The sequence below is a fragment of the Mytilus edulis genome, chromosome 4 (genome assembly GCF_963676685.1).
Source record: "Mytilus edulis chromosome 4, xbMytEdul2.2, whole genome shotgun sequence".
Lineage (NCBI taxonomy): Eukaryota > Metazoa > Mollusca > Bivalvia > Mytilida > Mytilidae > Mytilus > Mytilus edulis.
The window spans coordinates 24,542,235-24,569,962 of record NC_092347.1 but is presented as its reverse complement, the minus strand read 5'-3'; the positions used below and the strand labels follow the sequence as shown (position 1 = coordinate 24,569,962).

Below are 27,728 nucleotides of genomic sequence, written 5' to 3'. Positions count from 1 at the left end.
ATTTTTGTTTTGATTGATCTTTCATTTCCGCCGTGTTTATCCGCTGATCACGATTACAAAGGAGGGAAATCAAAAATAAATTATATTCAGCAAAATTTGCATGAACATTTGCCTAAATAGTGATCAAAGGTACCAGGCTTATAATTTGATACACAAGACGCGCGTTTCGTCTACCTAAGACTCGTCAGTGACGCTCAGATAAAAACAGTTAAAGCGTCAGAGAAGTATAAAGTTGAAGAGCATTGAGGACCCAAAATTCCCAAAAGTTGTGTCAAATACGTCTAAGGTAATCTATGTCTGGGGGTAAGAAAATCCTTAGTATTTCGAATGATTCAAACTTTTATAAAAAATAACATATAATTGATATTCACGTCAACAACAAAGTGCTGACCACTGGGCTGGTACCCTCGGGAACGAAACGTCCACCAGCAGTAGCATCGACCCATTGGTGAAAATAGTTATCAAAGGTACCAGGCTTATAATTTGATACGCCAGACGCGCGTTTCGTCTATATAAGACTCAGCAGTGACGCTCAGATCAAAATATTTCAACCAGATCTATCACCGTCATACAGGCACATTTAATTTTATTCCTGATTGCATAAAGAACAGCGGTAGTTAGTGTCAGCTGATTATGCAAATATTAGTCTAAGGCAGGTGATATTTTCATATAATAATTGGTATTTTCATACTCTTTTGAAAGAAAAATTGAATATTTTCTTTAATGAGATACATCACATTTAAGTTTAACAAATTATCTTAAATGTAGACATAAATCTGGGATGTGTTTTAGTTGATTTTAGTCTCAGATGCATGATTTTTATTTTTAATTGTTTTGGCTATTAACTAGCTGTCAGTAACTGCGAGTACTCTCAAATCGTACTTTCGTGTTATTTTTACCTGTTGATAAAATTTGTAATGTTAATATTTACTTATTAAGTGTTATATTTCGTCTCTCCTTTTATGACTATATACCAGTTTTGATGAGTGTTTGGTATGACTATACATTTTCATTTCTGTTCTCCTTTTATACTGTAATAACAACTTAATAATTTTTATTTACCTGTGAACATTATTCTATTTGGCGGTACTATGTTCAAGATTATGGTTTCCTTTCTGTTTAACATATCACCCTTTGTTTTATTTATTTTGTATTTACATTGTGTCATAGATCAAATTTCTGCGTTCAGTGTATGTTCACTTGTGCACTCAGTGAGGACTGCTGTAACCATATTTTTCCCGATTTTGTTCACGCATCGTTGTAAAAATAACGGAATTTGATGCGACTGTCATAAAAGTGAGAGGTTTAGTGCTATAAAACCAGGTTCAATCCACCATTTTCTACATTTAAAAATGCTTGTAGCAAGTCAGTTGTTGTCCATTCGTTTGATGTGTTTTATCCATTGCTTTTGCCATTTGATTAGGGACTTTCCGTTTTGAATTTCCTCGGAGTTCAGTATTTTTGTGATTTTACTTTGTAATAGCATGTCTTCTGAATGAATTGAGCCATTTCAAGCTGTTTTTTTATAATGTGTCTTTCTATGTTAGGATCTTACACTCTTATTTCCGATAAGGATGAAGGGCGGTACCTATTGAAACCTTTATACCCGCTCCATTTGTTTGCACTAGTCTTAAGTCAGGAACCTGATGTTCAGTGGTTGTTGTTTGTTGATATGCTTCATACGTATTTTACATTTCTCATTTTATATAGATTAGACCGTTGGTTTTCATGTTTTAATGGTTTGACACTAGTCACTTTTAGAGCCCTCTATAGCTTAATGTTCGGTGTGAGCAAAGGTTCCGTGTTAAAGACCGTATTTTGACCTATAATGGGTTACTTTTACAAATTGTGACTTGAATGGAGAGTTGTATCATTGGCACTCATACCATATCTTTTTATATCTATAATAAATCTGTGAGGGAAAGATTAAAAAGCCATGCCGTAATTAGCCTTGAACTATTATACAATATGGTTAGGATGTTAATCTAAAAACAACTTCTCTGTGGGAGCTATCTATATTATAGCACTATGATATTTGATTATAGAGCCTACGTTTATTCCCCTGTAAAAACAGACAAACGGATATTCACAAACAAAAAAGATGCAATAATTCCTACCATTTTACTGTCAATATTGTAACATTAAATATACTTTCTGATTTATAATTTCAAGGACTTGATTTTATTTTCTGATTTATACGAAATAGTTCTGATAAACTAAGGTACAAAAGTATACCTTCATACATAGTCATGGCAACCAAAACCTAATACACTAATACACTATGTGTCACTTTACATACGTTCAATTACAGGCATGACTGTATTTGAAATGATTATAAAAGACTTATAAAATCAGCTTGACTAGTAATCCAATATTATCTACCGATAAATTCATGTTTTTACATTAACTCTTTGAAATTCAAGTAAATGTTGAATTCTAATTGTCATGTTGTCAAAGGAAACCTACTTGATCACAATGACTTTGATATCGATTATCTGTTAAATTAAATCTTCAGGAAAAAAGGTGTAACTCAGGTGCGTTCCTGTTTGATGCTACATTTGAATACAATCTAAAGCCCTAAGAGCGTTTGTAATGTTTTGTGCATAAATTATCAACACAAGAACCTGAAACCTGTATAAAACATTTACATCAAATGAACAAATGTGTATACATTACCTCTTCAGATCTATAAAAAAACCCGATAGCTTATATTTTTTTTCATTTTTTTCCCTTTTATTATCAACATTATACACTATTGGAAGCAATAGCATTTTACTACACTGAAAATGTCTATTATTTCAACGTTTCTAGTCAACAGAATGCAAAGCCTGTCAAAATATAAAACGTTTTTAAAACATAACAAATCTAAACAGATAATGATGAAAACTTCCGAGGTAAAAATATTATAACGAAGACTTTTTAACATTCAAAAAAAATTAACGAAGATCAGCGAACTTGTAATGCATAACGTACTGATATTGAATTAATCGCCTAGTCATTTCTGGAGCACCTGAGATCACCCCTAGTTTTTGGTGGGGTTCGTCTTGTTTTATTCTTTAGTTTTCTATGTTGTGTCATGTGTACTATTGTTTTTCTGTTTGTCTTTTGCATTTTTAGCCATGGCGTTGTCAGTTTGTTTTAGATTTATGAGTTTGACTGTCTCTTTGGTATCTTTCGTCCCTCTTTTGTAACTGTATTTTCTGCATTTATTTTTACAGGATGAAGTAAACCAGGTACTGACCACCAACGTTTGGCTAGAACAGGTATTTATATATTATTTGATTATTTGCTTCTAGTATCGATTGCTTAAAACATGAATAACTGATATCATATTGTTTGAAAAATATGTTTTCCTTATTTGTTTTGTAAATTTTTAAGATACAGTGTAAGGTTGGAATAAAATTAAAAAAATAACTACATGAAAAAAATAGTAAGATAAAAATGCAAATACAAAAATCGATAAGATTATACTTTGACAAAATGTGTAATATTTACTCTGCCTGTATCGATGGTGGATAACAACAACGACCTTTGTTTTATCAGTGAGTTATTTCTGGTTTATTTATCCGTAGGAATGGATTGATGAAAGGCTAGTGTGGGACCCCGCTGATTACAATGGCCTAGAAATACTAAGGATGCCATGTGAAAAAATATGGCTGCCAGATATAGTACTGTATAACAGGTGAGAGGCATAAATTGATCATTAACTGATTGTTGGGAGTCTAACGAATTGTGATCAGTATTTCATGTAATGAGGACACTGTGTCTAAACCACACCGGCAAAATTTGTTCGGACTCGATGGTATCTAACATCCCGGCACAATGACGGAACATTAATAGACAGAAGAAAGCTAGGTTTCTCCTTATTTTCTTATTTTGTTTATGATATCGAAGAATATATATACATGTACAACTATTTTCTATTGTGATATGCAATATTTTCTACAACCGTTCTATATTAACGGAGAAATAAGTAAAAATGCACGCCAAAATGACGAATTGAGTGAACCTTGCCTCGAAATTGTTTAATTTCTCGTTAAATTGTTCACATTGTACGGATAGAAAGGTACGGGAAGGTATATACTGACACGGAGATTGCAAAACTAGTCATTATGAACATCTCAATACTTGTATTTCTGAGTATGGAACGAAAGGAATGGGTCGTGTCAAAATGGAACTGGCCGGTTTCGTCAATGTGTACCACCCGGTTTGGTCATAGATTTCACAATGCATAACCCGGTTTGGTCAAATAAAAAAAATCATAATCGCATTGCATTATAATTGATAATTTAACTTCAGTGTTAAAAAAGTAGTTTTGTGACCGGGTCGTTGGAAAACAAGTTCTTTAACAGGACAACGGCTTATAATTTATATGATTAGTCTCAGATTCAAATAAATACTAGGCAAACACTAGAATTCCTACTCTTATAGAACACAAATAATTTTAATTTTACTTTGCATTCAAAAATTTTTAACAGCAGAATAGATAGAAATGAAGGTTATAACGCAAATTGATGTTAAAGCTCTCAAATATACCTTTTCAATACGAATTTTGGAAAATATGTTTAAACTAGAAATTAGAGTTAAACTTTGCGGTCTTAAAAAATTGAAACACACAATTGATAGGTGATTTTCTCGTACAATAGGATTGACACCTTTATAAGTAATCTGACCATTCTTTGTATGTAATCTTTCTATAATCGTGAAAAAAAATCTTCTTAAAGATAAACGTTGATGATAAGACAAATGTATATATGCATGCATAATCGACATCGAAAATAAATGTTTATAGGAAGAAAAGGATTACAACTACCATGCATCAAAGGTGGGGTCGAGGGGTGGGGGGGGGGGGGGGCGTTGCAATCTTTACGTCTTCTAGATTCGCTACTTATCTTATAAAGTGTATATCGAATTCAAATATTGTAAAAAAATTAAAAAAACAGGGACACTCGCGAAATCGGATTATGTGAGTTTGATTATGTTTATTATAAAAATTATCATTGATATTTTTAAACAAGCGACACTAAGTGATTCGAATTCATAGCGTTTTGAACCATTTGTATAAAGCTGCATATGTCAAAAGTTAGAAGGTTTGACTGTAACATTTACAAGTATGGAACACAGATCAACGATTTTTCCCCCTTTTTGTCATATGTCCATTGCCCTTGCGCTTGACCTCATTTCTATATTATTTTTACTTCGGCCACAGACCTTTATCATAAATGGAATTGCGACCATTTCAGCATTTGTGACATGTCAGTGCGTACACTTAAGTATAATTAATATGTCTTATTTTTTTATTGAAAAAAAAACGCCAGTGAAGTTGTTTGCCGGTCCGATCCGGTTCGTGAAATTTGAAATTTTCAGTTGTTTCACATTTTGTTTTTAAATTTAAGAATTTTGTTTGGAGTTCTTGATTGTTTTTAGCTCACTTGACCCAACAGTAAAAGTTTTTTTTTTTTCATCACTTGGCACCGGTAGACCGTCGTTCATTATCTTTCAATACAATTTTTTACATAAATGTTCACATCTAAAATTACTAGGCTGCATTTAACAAACCATATTTAAAATCATATTTCTTTTTTAATTATAATTAGAATACTAGTATCTAGTTTTAAAAAGTTTACTTTGACCCCGCTTGTCAACCAGGATGACCTTCATGGCTAAGAAACAAACAAAGGGGACATGCAAGTGGATGATCTCAATTACCTAAAAACAGCCGTAGACATAGACAACTCTAAAGGGCCATGAGATTATCTTCAAAATGTTGAGTTTTACCATTTGTCCATTTACTATAAAATTCTCACATAAGATCTTAAAGGAGTTATTGCATTGCCCTTACATGACGAATTTGAAGTTCTTTTTATCAATTTCTATCAATTATTTTCAAACATATATATAAAAGTCATATAGCAAAAATGACTGAGGAAGTCAAGAAGATATACAAATAAATCGACTTGGCCGATATTCTAACTTATTGACCTTTAATTAAGAGTTTTTTTTGTTATTTCATTGCGTTTTTACACGCCCTTCACAATTTTGACAGGATGTATTATTGTATACATACGTCCGTCTGTCCGTCCGTCTGTCCTTCCTTCCATCCGTCCGTTCCTCCATCTATCAGTCATTCTGTCCGTCCGTCTATATATCCGTCTATCCTTCTGTACAGCGTAAACATGTCGCACTGTAACTTGAGAACAGCTTATCTAGTTTTCATGAAACTTAACAAAGTTATTTCTTGAAATGGTCAAACGATCTGAAAACCTTTTAGTGAAAATCATATTAAATCTTTTTGAGTTACAGAACTTTGTAAGTAAAACAGAAGTGTGTTTTTTTTAACATGTCGCGCCATATCTCAAAACGATTTATCATTATTGCATCAAACTTTACACACTTCTTAATAATATAAATTTTAACTTCTGCATACTTTTTGGGGATATTTAAAAAAAAAATATTAAGCGTTATTTAGGTTTTTTTGTTAAGAAAAAGGGGGGTCACATATTGCGATGCATCTCTAAACCTATATAAAAAAATATCATAATGATAATGTTAAAAAAATTAATTAGATATCAGTGTTTGCTATTGAGTATTTATGTTCCATTTAAAATTAGTTTGAAGTTCAATGAAATAACGGATACGCCTTTCATTAGGAAAATATGTAGTACTATAAATACCATGTTAATAAATGTAAACAGCCAAGTACACTTTATAATAAATGTATATTTAAATTCTTTCGAAAGACAATGTTCAGATCCGTGTTAACGTTGCTTTTCATAAATTGTTGGTTTTAAAAAAATATAAAAAACCGGGTGATATACATAGACGAAACCGGGTGATTGTGTAGAAACAACAATGACGAAACCGGTGTATTTAAATTTGACATGACCCATTTCTTTCGTTCCATACACAGAAATACAAGTGTTGAGATGATCATAATGACAAGTTTTGCAATCTCCGTGTCAGTATCTATCTTCCCGTACCTTTCTTTCCGTACAATGTGAACAATTTAACGAGAAATTAAACAATTTCGAGGCAAGGTTCACTCAATTCGTCATTTTGGCGTGCATTTTTACTTATTTCTCCGTTAATATAGAACGGTTGTAGAAAATATTGCATATCACAATAGAAAATAGTTGTACATGTATATATATTCTTCGATATCATAAACAAAATAAGAAAATAAGGAGAAACCTAGCTTTCTTTCTGTCTATTAATGTTCCGTCATTGTGCCGGGATGTTAGATACCATCGAGTCCGAACAAATTTTGCCGGTGTGGTTTAGACACAGTGGAGGAGTTTGATAAGTGATCGACGAATACACGTCATTTTTTAGCACTGATCATATACGATCGATTGGTTGAGTTTCATGTCAAAATGCCAGTTTCTTTTTGGTTGATAGGAGGAAGACATTTTTATTAATCCCATGAAAACACTCGATTACCTTGAGGTGCGATGTCTTGTACCGAGTTAGGAATATGGCAATTGTTCTCACATAGTACGTTGTTATGTAAGTTGGCATTTTCTTTTTGGGGCAGTTCAGTGTTTCTGTTGTTTCTTTGTGTTTACCTTTAAAAGTTGATGTGGTTTCCTAAGTTTTAATTTGTGACTTGGATTTGATTCAGTAAAATCGATTTATGACTATTGAATAGCGGTACCGTTGTTTTATTTGCTTTGCAAAACGCTCCTTACAAATCCATCAAATAGATGTAAAAAGTAAACTCACAAAAATATTCAACTCCGAAGAAAATTCAAAACGGAAAGTCCCTAATCAAATGGCAAAATCAAAAGCTCAAATACAACAAACGAATGGTTAACAACTGTCATATTCTTGACTTGGTACAGGTATTTTCTTATGTAAAGTGGTGTAATAAAGAATTATTTTGCTTACACATGTATTTCTATTCCAACTGGACGTGGCTTCATAATTTCAAATCATGCAGAGGTTTTATATACCTTTGACTGAACATTGACTTTGAAAATGAAATAAATCTATCATATGGATTAAAAAGGGTCGGGTCAGAATAGTCGGTAAATTGAGACTACCATGGTTATAAAAGAGTATATTGGATATGGAAAGAATTGTTGACTTCTTAACGAGTTATTTGAAGTGTTCAAACGTACTGATAGCGTAGGATTCTCCCTTTACAAGACACTAAATGTATGATCCCTGTCTTTACCTGACTTGGCAATTCATATTTATACAACTCACACAGACGCACTGAAATATGATTATTTCGGCTGCAAAAGTAAATCAAAGTATAGGCAAAAGGTTTAATGATGAGTAAATTGAATTTATAGGCAAAAACTCATACAAGGATTTTCTAAACGGTATATTATCAAAATACTAGCATTTAACCACTATGCTGTATTTTGAGAAATATTGGCCATATTGACACTTTTTATAACTTAATTCTTTGATGTTAACTTTGCCAAAGTTGGTTGTTTTTTGCTATGTAATTTCAGAGGAAATTATTAGATTTTAAGTTCAAGGTTGACAAACGACCGTCGGTAAGTGATAACAATATCTCAAATTGGCCCTGTGGGTCAAGTAATCTAAAATATATACACAGAATAACAGAGTAATGCCTGTTAAATCAGAAAAACATACGTTTAAAGATAAATCGCTTAATTCTAAAATGACTAGATGTCTTTGGAACTGTCAGTGTTTCTGATTACGCAAACGTGAATTTCTAGCTTTTACATTGTAGCTGTATAATTTGTCATTTTTGTTTAGTCCAAACGCTTCTTCCAATACCCTTATGCAATAAATTACCCTCTTTATTTGTACAGAATGACATTATGTAAGGTTTGATAAAAATGTGTTTTCATCGGGCAATGATTAATTTTACACGCAAACTTAAAATGAATCAATATTGATTTATACAGCTAAAACCTGCAGATGTTTTGTTAGCATACAAATTTGTACATGTAGTAATTAATTGTGCAATCCATACTTTGAATGTCATACAACTAACAAAACTGTTCCGCTCGTTCGATGAATCTTCTTAATCTTAATTATATTATTTTGATTCAACTGACGTTAAGAAATGTAAGACAACACCTTATTGAATGTCAATTAGAAATATTCGACAAAACTATTTTACAGATCTAAACTCTTGTACGGGTGTTAAAATTGTGGGTTTCTTAAACTTTGAGGTACTAAATAAAGTATATTTTCGATTTTGTAAGTTTATACTATTTATGAAATATGCGACTTCAAACATCATATGGAGTGAACTGGAAGATACCCAATTTCAATTCATGTCAAAGTTCGTATGGTAACCTTTTCATGTCGTCTTTTACATTGTAAAAAATACTATCTCTCCTTATAAGTTTATTGTTTATTTCTTCGAATAATTATAGATTTGAGTGTTAATGGCTATGTTTCTATATTTAAAAAACACATATTAGACAATTGTTGGATTTCAATTATTTGGAATCAGTAAGGTTATTTTTCTGCTTTGTTGATTTGTATATGTGAAGAACTGAAAGACCAGTTTATACAGGAATTGACGGAACATTTTATACCTATACAAACATATGTTATAGAATATTAAAAAGAAATCTTAAATTTGAGTAATATTTACCTATTTTCCATTTAAATTTTAGATGTTAAAGTCATTATTTACTAGTTGAGACACGGATATGTCATAATTGTGTCGTTTCTTATGGCTAGGGTGAAATAAAGAAATTGGTGACGAGTATCATTATATTTTGTCGTGTAAATCATCAGATAGTAAAAGAAAATATTTGTTAGAATTTCGAAGAAAAAATTGACACACCTTAAAATTATGTAAAGTGTTTCCCTCAAGTAATAAAATAGCATTAGAACACTTCGTCGATACATTGAAACTGTTAATGTGAATGTCTGTGCGTCTGATTAATGTATATATGTTCACACATGCACTGTAACTTATAAATACTTATTGTCTCTATAACCATATTATTAGTTCTTCGTAATAAAACTTCTTTCATACATTCGATTTTCTACGATAAAGAGGAACACAGTCTTTTTCTTTTCTGAGTTAAGTTTAGTTGTTTGTTCTATTTATTACTAATGATACTCCACTTAATTACGCAACTTTATTTGAAAGACAAATAAATCCGTCGGATCTGATACGTATCACCATCACCATTCTAACAATTTCAATCATCATAATACCGATTTTTTTTCTCTTCGTCATGACTTTCATTTATTTGGATTGAGCAAAATATAATACTTTATATACATATAAGAAGATGGGTTATGATAGCTAATGAGACAACTATAGGCGAGTGATATGACAGCCAAATTTACATTTTTAATGCACCTACCTAACACACGGCTAAATCATATATCAATGGAAAGCTAAGAATGTGTACTTTCTAAATATCCCGGTCGTCAAAAGAAATTATGGTGCATTTTTTTTTAAATCGAGGTCAAAGGTCATGGGTGCAATTTCAATTCACGGATACTTCCAGTTGAAAAATCGAGTCAAAACAAATGCAAAAACGAAATATTTTTATAGGAATGCTGTATTACTGTTGGGAAAATATATTTCTATCATGGTATTAATTAATTTTGGTTGATTTTAACGGTAACGCATGTTACGTAACGTTTTCTCTCGGAGTCTTTGAAAATCAACCATTAAGTCATACAAATGTATCTGTAGTCGCCCTTGCATTATCTAAATCTTATAATACCTCCATATCATTTAATTGCACGTATTTACAAACATATATCTACAAATTTGATATAAATAATCAGAAACAATATATTTGAAGCAAGGGGAAAATATAACATATGACGTATTTTTAATTGTTCAGAAAAGTCCCATGATGAGCTGTACATTAAAATTGAGGAAGCGTATGGTCTCCTGTTAGTTTGAAAGCCTGCCAACCGCTTCAAGATCAGACAACCATAGGGCAGATTTTCTTTTTATTATTGTTATGCAATATGTTGAGTCTGGATCATTTCATTTACATCACTAAATCAGATATGATAAGAGTACTAACTAACATTACTAAAATGAGTAAAGCGCTACTAGTATATTTATATCAACAAATTGACAATTTTAATATAAAACATCACAAGGAAAATATGATCACTCATTGTACGTCAGTCTGTGTTTGATTTTATTTTAGTCGGCCGCCGTGTTTCTTGGGATATCTAATTAATCAAACAACACTTGACAAAGTAGTTTGTATTTTTTTTTAATTACGCTAGTGATGACGTTCGGCTACTTTGTCACTAAGTATTACTTTTTTATATCTTGTTTCACGGCTTCAAACGGAGGAGAAGGTTATCCTTATATTGAACCTTTTATTTGACTTTCTTATGTTAAAATCCCGTTAGCGTATAACCTAAATGACCAAAACTTCGGACCAATGGGAAGTTGGACCATTTAGGTGTCGGAATATTGCGATATCGGAATATTATAGCTTCATTTTAACTTGTAATCTCATCATTCTTATCGGTCAACATATCCATACAAAGACAACTTCCTTGGCATGGGAATATATCAGTACAGCAGAGGTTTTGCTCAAAGCGGACACAAGATCTACTATATACAGATTGAATTAATTTTTAGGAATGTACATGAGGGATTTGTCAAAGAGACACCAACCCGTTCAAAAAGCAGGCAACAACTGAAGACCACCAATGGGTCATCAATGCAGCAAGAAACTCCAAAACCCGGAGGCGTTCTTCAGCTGGCCCCTAAACAAAAATGTACTAGTTTGAAATGATAATGGACATCATACTAAGCTTCGAAATATACTCAAGAAATTAAAATAAAAAAATCATACAAAACTAAGAAAGGCCAGATGCTCCTGACTTGGGACAGGCGCAAAATTGAGGCGGGTTTAACATTTTTTGGAAATCTCAACCCTCCCCCTATACCTAAACCAATGCGTAAACAGATCAAATCATGTAGAAAGTTGGATGACATCATACCGGACCGATGTTGCCTTTTAGCCAACCAAAGTCATACGGAGAACTTTTATTGTTTCTGTAGTTACATGTAGGTCGACATTGTCTTGGATAAAATTTTGACCCCCAGAAGAAAAATAATGCCATGTAGAATGTATGCCCCATTTTCAATTTTTCTAATCTCCTGATCAGTGAAACTTGTTAATAGTTATCAAAGGTGTGTACATAAATACGGTGCATTTGTAATGATAAACCTAAATGAAAAAAAATTTAAAAAAAATATTTATAGATTATATACATTCTACTAAAGCCATACATCTAAGAACTTTGTCAATAGGAATATCGTACGCTTTATTCACTACCGCAGATGCGCCATCATCCAAAAGACAATACAGAAATGTTTTTAAAGCAGGAGGCATAATTGCAATTGAATATCCAGTGAATTTTTTTTTAGATAATGGATATTCATCTGATTGGATTACAACTTTAGGTGTCATACCACCAATTACTCCCTCAAATTTAGAACGTGAAAGTAGGCCTACTCGGACAAAAAATAGTGCATTTGATGTCATTGTTCACCAAAACTAACCAACAAATTTGCAGAAATGAAAGTTTTGTTGAAAGAGAAATATATTAAGACCATTTTGAGTCAAAATTTACCTGTCTATGAGTTTGCATTAAAAATTGAGGATTAATGCGCTCCAGAATATACTAATTTAAGATTTCCAGAAAACCAGGGGTTATTTTTAGTGGTACCTCCTTTCGGAAGCTCTCTGCTTTCTTATATGATTTTGAATGTATGTTGAAAATTGGCATGTAGAAAGGTGACACCTGTACAATTCAGGATATACCTAGTTTCTATGAAGTTAAACTTAAGGTAAAATATTTAGAAAGCTGTGAAAATTGCAAAATTTGGTTGAACAGATAGGGACTTTTAATTGGTGGTATGACACCCCCTAAATTTGCTTCCGTAAAATACTAGTAGCTGCATAAAGTGCTTGCAACCAGTTTCGCAGTCACTGCTCAGATCTTTAAATTTGACAGACTGAATATCACAGTCATTTTAAACAGGTAATTTTCCGTCATAACGGCATAAGACAAAATTATAGAGCTACTGTATACAATATTGGATGTACCTTGGCCTTGTTGAGGCTGTATACATGTAACTATAAATTGACCATATATTTTTAGTTTTGTGTTCAAGCTGATAAAATGTTGTGTAGTTTTCTCGGCGGATCCTCGGGCAGAAATCAAGCCCGGTTAACTGATCAAGTAATTAAAGTTGTTAACCAGAACTTCCTTGTGTACAGGCACGTCATCTTTAATCGTCGAAATGTTAGTAAAAGCTGTTTCATGTTCAGAATTACATAGCTCTTTACTTTCTAATTTCAAATTTTTAGCAAATATTTAGCGATGCAAGCTCGATGGTATAAAGATTTAATATAAAATTATCATGAGTTATTTTGTAAAACAGATCATTGTAGGAGATATATGTAGTAACACTCAATACAGCTTGAGTTTGCTCCTTAGAGGATACCTTATGAAGTTGTGTAACTTGCTTATAGGCTTTATACATTTGCAAAATAAACAAACCGAGACAAATCAGAATGAGTTGTAAATCTACTGCCCTCGTTGATATATGAGAAGAGACTGGTCGGTAGAATTGGTACATGTAGTACAAAATCTTTGTACAGACAAAACAGAAGATGATAGGTTGTGCTTACTTTTGAAATATTTAAAGCAACTCTTATGATATTTGTATTTTCAAATGGGATGTTTTCATTTTTTTCATATTCATCGACCAGTCTTCTGTAGGCTCTCTGTGAACTTCATCTTTTCGTTTTCCCACTGCGGCAATACAACTGTATCTTCACTTAAGTGTTTTTAGTTTCTATGTAGTAAATACATGACAGACTATGCATTTCAATCAATGGATAGTTTTTGATTAGTTTTTACTTTTTAGCTTAGATAGGGTTACATCGTGAACTGGACTGTGAAAATTTGACACGACTCGGAAGATTTTCTACAATTTTCCGATACGATTCCTTATTTAGAAAGGGGTATTTTCACAGAACTCAAAAACTATGTTTTACTTTGGTTTGATCTTAAATTCGGACGATATTATATCTATTTAAGCTACACTGAAGTTAAAGATAGAAATATAACCGTTTAAATATGATTTATCGTACTCGAATAGCACTATTAGGTACACGGAAATCGACTAATATATTCAGTAAAAAAACGATAACGAAATGGATAAGGGATTCCGGAAACTATAGTGATTTTACCCAACATCATAAAATAACAGAAATTCGTGATTTTAAGAAATGTTGAGATAAAATCTTGATCGTGAATGAAAAATCGATAACTGATGAGTAATTTGGTGTGTTCTAAAACGGATAGAGTGCAAAAGCATTTAATAAAAATCTAATTGTAGATCCGAAAAGGTCAGGATTATGAAAATTTTCGTACAAAATGTCAAATATTTAGAAGGAATGCAAAAGCATGCGGACTTACAGTTGTAAATATTGTTTTTCATTTTTTTAAGAATCTAATTCACTTAATTATTCTATCTAAAAGAAGAGATACGACTAATTTCCTCTGCTTGAAAAATATGTCGTAATTTTATATTTTTCAACTAATTTCAGAAATAAACGTCAATTTTACAAAAACTGCACCGTACGATTTTGTGACGACCGGGCAAAAATCAAAGTTAAATCATTATTCTTTCATTTAAAAAAAGAAATTAGCCGTGTGTTAGGTGGGTGCATTAAAGTCCTTAACTAGACGTCTTTTTCAAATATTACACTCGCCTACTAGCCTACTATCCAGATATGGACCGAAATGAACCAAAAGATAGATAAAACGAGGGCTGATTTAGAAAATTCAATGAAATGATCTATCTATCACAAACATATTAAGCCTTTGAAATTTTAATCGAGAAACAAAAATTAAACAATTGAATAAAGATTTTTCAATTTTTCATTTATTTCTTCATTCCAAAACTCCCCCAACCTGGTCACATTGTTAACGTTCCAGAGATTCATCAATAGTACCCGTAATCAGACCTGATCAGCTCTAAATTTTATTATACTTTCAAGCAATTACGTCATAACATAGGATGCCATTTTGAAAATGATACAGAAATAAACATAAAAGACTTATTTGGATTGTTGCATTGTTCAAATACTTTTACAAACCATGCTGGTTGCAGGAGAAGCTTCAGTTTATCAAGTCTAGAAAATTCTGAATGAATCTCAAAAACCAGAATAGAGTTGATGAGGGCTGGTGTGGCTTTATATTAAAACAAAATTATCCCAAACATCAGTCAGTAATTTGACTCGGGAAAAACCGATTGTTTTGTTTTAACAAATATGTGATAAAAACATATAATATGTTACTCATATCAGGATGACACGAATATGATTTCCTACACATGGAAAAATCGTTCTTTAAATGTCGATGAGATACAAGTATGGACAAGATTATTGATACATAAATATAATATATATATTACATTCATTGGCCTCTATTTGGTTTGTGGGTCGACCGAGTCAACACATTTTTTTAAATATTTTTCTTACAATAGTGTTTTTGAGTTGCTGTCTTACCCATTACCAATTTCCTTTTTACATTTCAGTGCTGACGACTTCACCTCAGGTTACATGCAGAGTAAAGCTATGGTATCGTGTAATGGAACAGTTTTCTGGCCACCGCCTGCAAAATTTAGAAGTTCATGTAAAATTGATATAACATTTTTCCCTTTTGACGATCAAACATGTGTAATGAAATTTGGATCGTGGACTTATGATGGATTTCAGGTTGATTTAACAAACCGTTCAACCTTTGTAGATTTATCTAACTATGTGTACAGTGGAGAATGGGAACTTCTTGATATACGAGTTGTCCGAAATGAAGTATACTACGCATGTTGTCCGGTACCGTATCCGGACGTTACATTTACTATAATTATACGTCGAAAAACATTATACTATTTATTCAATATAATATTTCCTTGTTTGTGGCTGTCTATACTGAGTTTGTTAGGTTTTTGGTTGCCACCAGATTCAGGAGAGAAAATAACGCTTGGAATAACCGTTCTTTTGGCGTTTTCTGTATTCATGTTACTAATTGCAGAAAATATGCCAGCAACATCGGAGTTTGTTCCATTAATTGGTAAGTTTAAAAAAAAACAAGAGTACAGATTTTGTTAAGTATAATTAATTCGGGTTATTTTAACTTTTTATTACAAATTTACTATTGACGAGAGTGCTTTATTTGAGCTGCATAATAAAAATCACAATAACAGGGAAAATTACGATTTTACTTCTAACAAATAAAGGTTTCAAAATTCGACTTTTAGAACGGTTTTACATAACTATTTACAGTTTTCTTTAGATACATACACCAAAGCAAATAAACAAACAATACATATTTATACATACCTTGAATAAACGAATAATGTGGTTTCATAATATAAAAAAATAATTACGATTTAGGAATAAGAGGAGCCCCCAACAATGTAAATCAATGGTTTCATCCAAGTGCATTTAAGGGAAACTGAGAAATATTGGCATAAAGCTTAAATTGAAGCTACACATCTAATGGACTGATTCATCAGTTATTACATGTTTATCAGGACGTGGATATGCTAATATACCAGTAATAAAATTAACGGTACCAATTTTCTTGCACCAGATGCGCATTTCGACAATACATGTCAGTAACATGATCCCCTGTGTTGTACTAGTCCGACATGAAGACTTCGAGTTTTAATGTCATAGTTCACAAAACAACCACGCCAGCTAGTCTATCCGGACCCATCATTCAAACTCTGAGACGACCACGCTTTGCTCTCGCTCATTAATTCCTAGCACTTATCAAATGAGCAGAAAATATCATTTTTAAGACTCATTTGAATCAATCTGAGGTCGAACCTACATCCATGTTACCGCGAGACCTTTATGGTTTTATCTATAATACTATCCTCTTTTTATAGATAACGTACATCTAGCCTGTATATATCAACAAAATACAACTAACTAAAATTTGCCAAACCGAGATATATGTACTTTTTCCTCGAGAGTAAGGACATTTTGAACATAATTCCATGTATAAAAAACGATTTCCATTTCAGAATACTTCTGTGCGTAATTTTAACAGTTCAAATTAAATGTAAAGTTTAAGGCTATTTGTATCTTAATGAATGCAAACTTTTAAGGTTGAGAATGATCATTCAATTTTGCTTTGAACGTCACAAGGTGGTTGATCATTAAAAAGAACAATTTAATTACATTTAATCTCTATTTAAAAAAAAATTAAAAATATCTGTTTAGGTTTTAATGTTTCGAAATAAATGAAAATTCCAAGGACATTTATCAAATAAAGTGTTGTGTTTACCTAAGAAGTTGATCAATCTATTAGTTTAATTAATATATTAACATCGCCATTAAGCTGGTTGACGCAAAATGTCTATGATATGACCTGAATCATGTTCCTAGTTCTTATTGTTTTTATTTGTTTGTCACCTTTTCTTCATCATACAAAATTTAGAATGGTTTCCTTATTGTAAAAGTTGTTAAACAGTAATATCCTTAAGTGATCAGTGATGTATATTTCTTGTTCATTTCATCTTAACGCCGTTTTAGAACGTAGACGCCTAATATCAGAGAGAATTGTATTATCATTCATTGATAAATAGAGAACTATTATAAACTTAAAAGTATTGTTATAATTTTCATGATTTGAATTGCTTTTTAAATTTGATAAACGCGATAATGATTAATTTGCTATGTTTTCTAAGATGTTCTCCTCCTGGTTCTTGATTTTATAATTAACCTTTGCATTTATTTTAATTTAAAATGTACATAAAATCTATTTAGCAAGTGATATCGTAATTTGTTTTCCAATTTCATATTAACTTGCACCAGTATTCATTATACAATTTGTTCAGTAAAACATAATGATTGTTAGATAAGTCATAAATGCTAAGGACGAAATCAACGGAAACAAGTCTTAATTTTACATAGACCACCCTTGTGCTTTTTAATCGTTTAGGGCTCCCTTCGTTACTTTTCACATGTCTGGGTCGTATCTAAAATTATTTTATTCGAGTTTTCTTGATCGTATTAGAATATTTTGTTGTTATCTTTTTCACTTTTATGCTTAATATTTTGTTTTCTTCATTTCACCTTATTGAAGATTGATTGGCCTTTTTAGTTTTTAATAGTATACGCTAGTTAGCACTGGCATTATAGCACACAGAACTGTAGTCAATACATTTTCAATATATTTTCAATTCAAATTATATCTGATATGGTCTATGTTATATTTTCTTCAAATTTGATTGCTTCATTTCAATATTGTTTTAAACATATTTTAGGAATATATTTGACCTGCACAATGGGAATGACATCCATGTCTATCATTCTTACAGTGTTCGTTCTTCAGTTACACCATGTTGGACCCCATCAAAGACCAGTTCCAAAATGGCTTCGAATAATCTGCTTCAATTTTCTTGGAAAGATTATGTGTTTGCGACCTCCGAGACCGTTGAATGGGCTTCATTGTCACTATCCTCAAAATGATATTTATCTAGCGCAGTTTTACGAGGACATTACAGGCAATAATTGCAATGGAAGTATTCCTAACTTTCGTAACAATGGTAACTACAGCACCGAGAAGGACGCCAATCATGTTCACGAAAAAATAGCATCGGAAGTAGAAGTTGACAATACACAGGAGCGCATTACAAATCATTTAAAACTTTTAATTGATAAACAGGATTATGAAGATAGACATCAGTGTATAGTGAACGATTGGAGATTTGTTGCTTTAACTATGGATCGAATATTATTTTGGTTATTTTTATCAGCAACAACATTATCATCTATTGCCATTTTAATCATCCAGCCAATGATGAAACCAAAAGTTTAAAGCAACTTACTAATGTCATATTGCCTTTCAGTTCTTCTTTCATATTAATGTTTAGTTGAATATCATTATGATGAGTAACATATTTTCAATATTTCTAACCTTCTAATTATTTCGTATATCTGTGATATAAATAGTAGAAATTGTAATGAGACAACCATTAAACAGGGTTTTTCTTTTGCGTTTGATAGATAATAGGTCAAATTAAGTGTTGATGTTAGATATATAAATGTCTCTACTGAATTAATTCACAACCGTTCCCATTTAATTTTATTGATTCTATTAATTGTTCTTTAAAACGACTGGACTAATTCTATATGACAGAATAAAAAACATTGACATTAGCATTTTAACCAGTGACAATTGCTGTATAATTATGCATAAATATCAGACTTTTCTGATTTCTGCTGGTTTTTTTTTTTTACAGTTAAGAGCCTTATGGTTTAATCATTTCTGTTAGAATAAAACTTCGTGCCTCTTTCGACATCTACCATCAGGTCTGCAAGATTTATTTATAATCAGAACGTATCTTTTAAAGCTATTGAGAAAGTTTAAGTCACAGTTTTTCAGAACCATTCTACGAAAAAATATGGTTTCCAATTCAAATTCCTTAAAACCGGTAATTAATCATCAAGGTCATATTATTGTAGAAAAGACAACATTTTCTGCACACAGTTGTATGATATATTGGCTTAATTGGAGGGAAATTGGAGTAAGATAATTCATTTGGCTAATTTAAACCTGTCTGGGTAAAAAAAAGGTTTAAAGCTGTTCTTTTTCAAACGACTACGGCAAATGACCCAGCTCATCAAATACCGACGCCACCGAGGAATTAAGACATAAAGATTTTACATAACGTTGATTATATTCTTCTTACCAACAATTTAGATTTAATTCCGTGAGGAAGACAGGTTGAATATACTATCGGAGTACATTTACTGCAAACACAAAACTGAGAAATGTTTTTCTCTTATCTGTCTACAATAACATTTATGAGTCTGAATATGAATGAAGAGCTATTGTTTTTGTGTATACTGACTGCAATGTTTTGAATGAATACGGAATATGCATCTTGGGTAAACACATCATTAAATATATTGTTATAAAAGTAGACTCAACACTTTATTTCATTAATAAAGCCAACAGTAGTAGACCTCTGTTCAAAAGTAATAAATCGATTGAGAAAAACACGTCCGGGTTACCAACTAAAATCGTGGAAAACAACCGAAGAACAGATACACTTAAGAAAAAAACACCAATGCAACATACACAGTATCTTTAAGATAACAATTGCCATATTCCTTACTTGGTATAGGACATTTAACACATTAACTGATATGATGACGCTTGATAACCGTTTAATGTTCAGTTGCTAGTAAATTGCATATTATTGGCAATAACATGGTATAAAGGGGCCGGCGGAAAGACATTAAATGGATATTCAATGATATTAAGGATATAAATATAAAACTTTGTTTTCTTAATCGACATTCTGAACATATTTGTAACTAGCAAGTTCATGAAGTAACAGTCCACATGGAAACATTTGGTAACTATACATAGTAAAACACCAACCTTGTTCTCACTATAGATATTATAAACACGGACTTACCGTTCCGACTGGCATATTATGTTGCAATGACACCTACGTCTGTAGTTAAAGAATGAAAGGAGCGATTTGAAACCAACATTACAGCAGTTAAAGAACACTCTTACAGCTTTGCGATACAGTCTACTTTATGAAACAGCTATCGTTTATCCAATCATATTCATAGTCAAACTAAAGTTTATACAATTACATAGATGTATCTTTTTATCTTCCTTTAAATGACCATTTATACTAAGATTTTTTCAGTATTGAATGATCGTACTTAGTGTGTCTCATTCTTACTAAAGATGATGATCATTGACGCGTATCACTTGTCATTTTACGGTGCAAAACGACCTTCAGCTACAGCATGATTTTCTTTTTATAAAATCTCGTTGACAAACATTTATATAAGTATTGTTAGATCTGCTTTATCAGAGGGGAATCATAAACCTTACACCAAATAAAAACTGATAACGCCGAAGCCAAAAGAAAGAAGATGGAAAGACAACAAATTGTAAATAAAACTTAAAATTTAGCAACAAGCCTTACTCCCCCTAAAAATTAGGGTTAAATGACAAGAATTGTTCCCAGAAGTCTCACAGCTACTGGTCCACTCATGCCCCTTCTTGGTGCTTCTAACAGTAAAAAACCCGAAGATGATTATTTGTATTTGTCCATTATGTAAAAAGTTTATTAAAATATGACGACCGGGATTTAATTAAATGAAATATTATTTAATTTTAAGAAAGGTCATACAATGAGTTAACGTGGCTTCACTGTCAAGTTAGTTTTGCAAGAACAGTTTAATTCTGCTAACAATGTACCTTCAATGGTAATAATTATTAGTTTGTTTTGATGATAAGTTCAAATAAGTGCATTAGACATAAACGTTATTCAGATGCATATCATTTTCTTTTTTATTTGGCGTTTAACATACTCATAATGACAAACTAAATATCTTGGGATATAGATAATCAAATTGTAAGATTTTCATCTTGACGTAATGATTGAACTCATACCAGCTATATTTTATACAGGTTTTGTCATTAATCAAACAGAAACATAAAAAATCAATTAGATATCTATTTGTAATTCAGAAATATCAACATTTCAATTATGTATCAAAATAAAGATGGTTATCCAACAATTAAGAAAATTTTCTAAATGATAAGTTCTAGCTTGATGCGTAAAGAATGTTGCTTGTGAATGATCATAGAAAAGAAATTATACGACCTATAGGCTTTATATTAACGAAAATTTTGAAGGAAAACGTTTTGTGGATACACATTAAAGAAACGTCACAAGATATATTTTGTCAATCATCGGTATCTTTGCTCTTCGTCTCGTTAAAGCCACTGTGCTCTCTTGTTAGTTTTCGTGTTGTCAGAACCACTTCGATTCTATGTTGGTTTTTAATCTTGTCTAAGGTACCACGCTCCTATTGTTTTCAATCCTCTTGTCAAGTAAGCACTACATTTTACCGTTTGACTTTGTCTTGTTGTAAATTATGCCGTTTTTTTCTCCTCGTTTGAATTGTTACAAATTAATCATGTCGAGGCCTTTCATGCTGACTGTACAGATTTGGGCCTATAACAGTTTTGCTGGTGTAACATCTTAACTTTCATTTTTGCAAAGAATTCAGCGGAAGCTTGTGGTTGAGACCGACTTTTAACTCGCAGTAAAGTGGGAGTATTTTGTTTTTTTTGCTTCATTTGGAAATTCACACTGTGACTTTGAGATGTAGAACAACAATAAAGTGCTGTTCTTTTGCATTTAGTTTAATTTTCTGTGTATGACGGCTACCCAATTTCTTTTTCTATTACATATATTCGTCATATGAGCTATATTCATACTTGAATCATATGTTCAGTCTTTATAAATCATTCTAATATGACGTGCTTCTTTCGCTTTGTGAATAAACCTATGCTCTAAATCCAATAAAATTTGTTTGCACATGCGTATATTGACTACTGCAGAATTTTTTTTTTAAATTGGCATATATTTAATAAACTTAAAACACTTTCAAACTCTAAAATTGATGTTACTAATACATTTATTATGACTGGAATATGTTGCAATTCTAAATTTATAAACAAAAGGAGGTTCATGGAAGAGCCTACACAAACGCTTTACTCTTATACACATAAGACATACAAATTACCTTAATTGTCCTAATCAGAATCAAAATAATTGATGCAAGCTATACTTTATTGTAGTAATATGGGTAGGTATTATATTCGTATTATTTTAGCCCTCACTACCGCTCGGGCAAAAATAATCACGAATTTAATGCCTACCTATGTTAAAACTACAATAAAGTATAGCTTGCATCAATTATTTCTTAAATCTTTATTTCATTTTAAACTTTCAATTATATTGTGAAAAACACAACCATGCAATAAGATGAATAGACACAAAATTAATAGTAAACAACGTTGGTACTGAAAATAAGATACGAACATATCTGTTGGTATATATATGTTGTGTACAAGTTATCATTTTGTACAAATTATAATTTGTACAAAAATATTGTACAAATTATAATTTGTATTTTGACTTTGTTCAAATTAAAATTTGTACAAAATGTGCCTGTACAAATTACAATTTGTACAAAATTTGATCAAAATTCACTTATAACTTGTACAACAGTTTTAAATATTGATTTTGTTGAAAAATTAATTGATTCACGTAATTAACAGATCACACAATAAACCTTATGACAAAATACACTGTTTTACACAACTACAAAAGGCACATTGATCTTCGAAATTTTTGAGAGAAAAAAAAAGGAAAGAAGTCTGATTTTTTTTTTTAAATTTTCATTCATAAACTACTTTTTCTTAAAAAATATCATTCAATAGTACTGCTTGATTAGCTCTTATCGTTATTTGGAAGATTTTTTTTTATTCAGAAACTTTGCAAAATCGGTAATATTTGTAAAAATTTGATATTTTGAATTGTGAAAGATCATGTAGAGCATTTTGATGATCGTGAAAATGATCTAGAAAGATTTGTTACCACTTATTCGTTATTTCAAAAAATCTATGAAAACAATCAAAACATGTCGTCATCGATTTCTTTCATGTTAAAGCAAAACTTGGTACAGCACTTCTAAATTTAGAAGTGAGAGTCAAAAGATGTTGTTCAATACCTAATTCCATAAATCACTAGATCACCTGCTGAAACGAATGATAAAGAACAAATTTTGAATTTTGTAACTTAGGTGTACTGTGTGGTCATTTAATAGCAATTCAATAATGTGTATCAATGCTTTTTTTTTTACCATATGATAAATTATTGTACAAGTTATAAGTGAATTTTTGTCCATTTTTGTACAAATTACAATTTGTACAAAATGATAACTTGTACACAACATATACACATAAATAAACAAATTTAAAACAAACTAAGGCCACACAAATTTAATTTCTTGTTCTACGGATTTTTGGACTCCAAAATTTGGGGCGAGCGAGCGATTTGAAATTTTAATAAAAAAATATTTAATTTGCAAATTTTTGAGGCGAAGCTTGAAAAGTAAAGGTGAGCGATTATAATTTTTTTTTGTAAACATAAAATAGTAGGTTTTGACAATATTAAAACTTGAGTTATCACTTGTACTTTGACATTTTTTTTTAATTTCTGAAGTATTGTTTCCCTGTCCACCAAGAAATAATAAAATCTGGTCTATGTATGTGCGACTGATAATGAGACACTTCTCCATCTAAGTCATAATCAGTTTGGGGGCAACCCCTTGATGTAATACATATCCCTTTTACATGTTTTATGAGGGATCAATATAAGTTATCATATGTTTGTTTGTACAAAAGGGCTCATATTTTCTCAAAGAACTATATATCTATCTGGTATTAAATGGTCAAAACATGTTCAAGAATTTTGTAATATTCCTGGACTTTAACCATGTTAAATTAACACATTTACTTTAACAGTTTAATATGATTCAAAATAAATGGACCCCTCTTTTATAATAAGTTGTTTAAAATATGATGTAACTCTCCTCTTTTTGGGTACAAAATTCTAAGTTTTCAAAGGTTTTGTATAGAAGAACTATACATCTCCTTGGTATTTCTATTTTCTTTTCTACATCAGTAAAATGACCCCTTGTCTTAACCTGATAATAACAAACACAGGTCAAAGTACGGCCTTTTACACGGGGTTTCGATACAGACCAAACAGCAAGCTATAAAGGACCCCAAAATTATTAGCGTACACAATTTGAACAGGAAAACCAACGATCTAATGTATATATCCAAACGGGAAAATACCAATGAACAACATCAACAAACGATAACTGCTGAACGACAGGCCCCTGAATCAATCAGGACAGGTGCATAAACATGCAGCGGCTATGGATAGTTTTGTTTCGTCAGCATACAATATAATTGCAGTTGAAGGCAAATCCAGGGACTTCCTTCAGAAGTTCTTTGTACTTTATTCTAACAACGAACATTTTTTGATAGGGAATCTAAGTAAGGGGGAAAGAAACCAATGTTTTGTTCTTTACAGGTATTTCCGCTGTTATAAATTTATATCGGAGCACTCCCTCTTTGGATAAATAGGTGTCATGCTGAAACAAATATTCTCACAGATATTTACAGTGTGGTGGGGTGTTTTTATGTTTAAAATCGTTATATACAGGTAAGACTGTGATTTTAAAAAACAAATGTTGATATCTTTTTATAATATTTACACAAAAAAAAACGGTGCGAGAAATGGACAGGATTACATATCAGGATGCGGGAAGCGGGATATAAAAAAAAAATAGGTGCGGGCGGGTCCGTCGAACAAGGAATCAAATTGGTGTGGCCTAAAAAAAAATTATATCAAAATATCCTTAAAAAATTTAGATATTAACTACATGTAGTAAGTTTCAACAAAATCTTATATTTCATGAAAATGATTATATTGATAATTAGGTATAATATATGACGAGTTCTGAACAAATCCTATATTTGTTATGTAGTAGGTATATATTTTGTTAACAATTATTCTAAAAAACGAGGACTCCTTTACGAGACACAATTTTTCAGTTTACGTATAAGATGCAAAAAACTTAAAATAGTATGTTATTGAAAGTAAAGATTAGAAGTTGATGTCACTTTGAAAGAGTATGTTATATAAAAAAAAATAACCTTATAATGTTAAAAAAAAAGTATGCTTAGCGACAGGAGTAAAGTGGAAGAAATGGACGATTTCTCTTTCTTGATTGTATTTCACATATTTTATGACACTTTTGGGATATTCTCTGTCAGTATCCATGATACAAGGATATTTATAACCGTCTTGAATTCAAGTAATTAGAAATTCCCTCTATTCCAAGGAGGTTATGTAGGAATTATTGCACGTAATATAAATAAGGGTTCTCCCATTAAAAACAGATAACAGATGAAATAACGCAAAGTACTTCAATTTCTTGGTAAAGTCTCGTAAATAAAGGCAACAGTAGTATACCGCTGTTCAAAACTCGTAAATCTATGAACAAAAAACAAAATTGGGGTAACAAACTAAAACTGAGGGAAACGCATTAGATATAAGAGGAAAACAACGACACAACATGAAAATGTAACATACACAGAAACGGACTAAGCATTAGACAAAATACGATGAGAATAACAAATATAACATCAAAACCAAATACATGAATTTCGATAAGAAAATCAAAAAAATTGAAAGTTTTGTAAACAAGAAATTTATAATGTATGACCACATTATTGATATTCGTTTCAACACTGAAGTGTTGACTACTGGACTGATGATACCCTTAGGGACGCAACGTTCACCAGCAGTGGCATCGACCCATCGTAAATGGTTTTCAAAAAAGGATCATATAATAGTAAACTTATTTGATTTAGTTTGTCATAAAGTGGGAAACTACTGTATCTAGTAAACAGATACTTCACCTTTTAGTTTGACAGTATTTTGCTTTTTGGTCGGGTTGTTGTATCTTTGACAAATGCCCAATTTCCATTCTCAATCTCATTAAACCGTAAATCATATGAATTGTTATAACACCTAGTGATCAGACTTTATTTTATACCGTACTTCCTGTTCCAGGTCACATAGTCCGCATTAAAAATACATGTATTTGAATCAATTGATAAATTGCAAGGATTATTGATGTAAAGCTAGATGTTTTGTTTGTCCCCATACCTACGTTAAATCGAGTTGAAATCATCGGTGAACATGACATGATCATATCACATTAACACAGCTTGACAAACAAATCAAATTCCAATACAAAAATGTCAGTGCATTACCGTGCAGGAATTCAACTACTAGTATATGATGGATGCATACAAGTCTGTTCTCACGATGAATGAAATTTACTATTTACACCACTGGGTCGATGCCACTGCTGGTGAACGTTTCGTTCCCGAGGGTATCATCAGTCCAGTAGTCAACACTTCAGTGTTGAAACGAATATCAATAATGTGGTCATTTTTATAAATTTCTTGCTTACAAAACTTTGAATTTTTCAAAAAAACTAAGGATTTTCTTATCCCAGGCATAGCTTACCTTAGACGTTTTTGGCACATCTTTTTGGAATTTGGATCCCTAGCTTTCAAAAGGTTCAGTTTGAGCATTCCTGATGAAGGTCAATCTAGGAAAGCGCTTGGACGCATGTTTTTTTTAAAGTGTTTTTTGGACGAAGAAAAAACGTACTGTAACAATGTATGTCGCTATGATGGTTATTAAAAAAAAAAATTGGTAAAGGAATATTTATCATGCATAGAAAACTTAAATTCCGCTGAATACATGTATGCTTTTCGTGATAGAGTATGATAATTGTAGGACATGCATTTACATAAATGTCACAATAATGTATCCCATGGGACAACAAATATCCCATGGGACTACAATTATCCCATGGGACCAAAAAAAATACCATAGGATTTAACCAAAATCCCATGGGATAATGGTGAATCCCATGGGATTTTGCCCTGTCCCATGGGATATTGAAAATCCCATGTTTTTATAAATCAAATAACAAAATAAATATAATAGTAACAGTAGAAAACTAATGAAATTATTGAATCCCATGTAACTCCGCACATTTTGGTTATATACATGACACTGTAGCTCTTATTTGAGGCGGCGGCGGATTTGCAAATGAGTGTTTTGCAAATTTAAAGTGTCCAGTGTTTATGTTTTATTACACGTATGAAATCTTGATATATTTATCCTGCCTTATTATCTAACTTTGCATTGCATTTCGTATCGTCAAACCTTAAATTTCTATAATTGCAGTTGTCTACAATAGTATTGATTCTAATAT

The 27,728-nt window shown here is 31.6% G+C and overlaps 1 protein-coding gene across 2 annotated transcripts in view; it reads left to right on the top strand.

Annotated features, from left to right (window-relative positions):
• The window catches only part of LOC139521757 (neuronal acetylcholine receptor subunit alpha-10-like), a 114,385-nt gene extending 94,429 nt beyond the window's left edge, over nt 1–19,956 (top strand). Inside the window, exons 2-5 of one of the 2 annotated variants that reach the window (XM_071315340.1) lie at nt 3,219–3,263; nt 3,573–3,682; nt 15,551–16,086; nt 18,293–19,956. In XM_071315340.1, coding sequence (XP_071171441.1) covers nt 3,219–3,263; nt 3,573–3,682; nt 15,551–16,086; nt 18,293–18,846 — 1,245 coding nt within the window. In that variant the 3' untranslated portion in view covers nt 18,847–19,956. The remainder of the gene's footprint in view (nt 1–3,218; nt 3,264–3,572; nt 3,683–15,550; nt 16,087–18,292) is intronic. The other variant, XM_071315339.1, reaches the window with a different exon arrangement.
• Nucleotides 19,957–27,728: the final 7,772 nt, after the last annotated feature.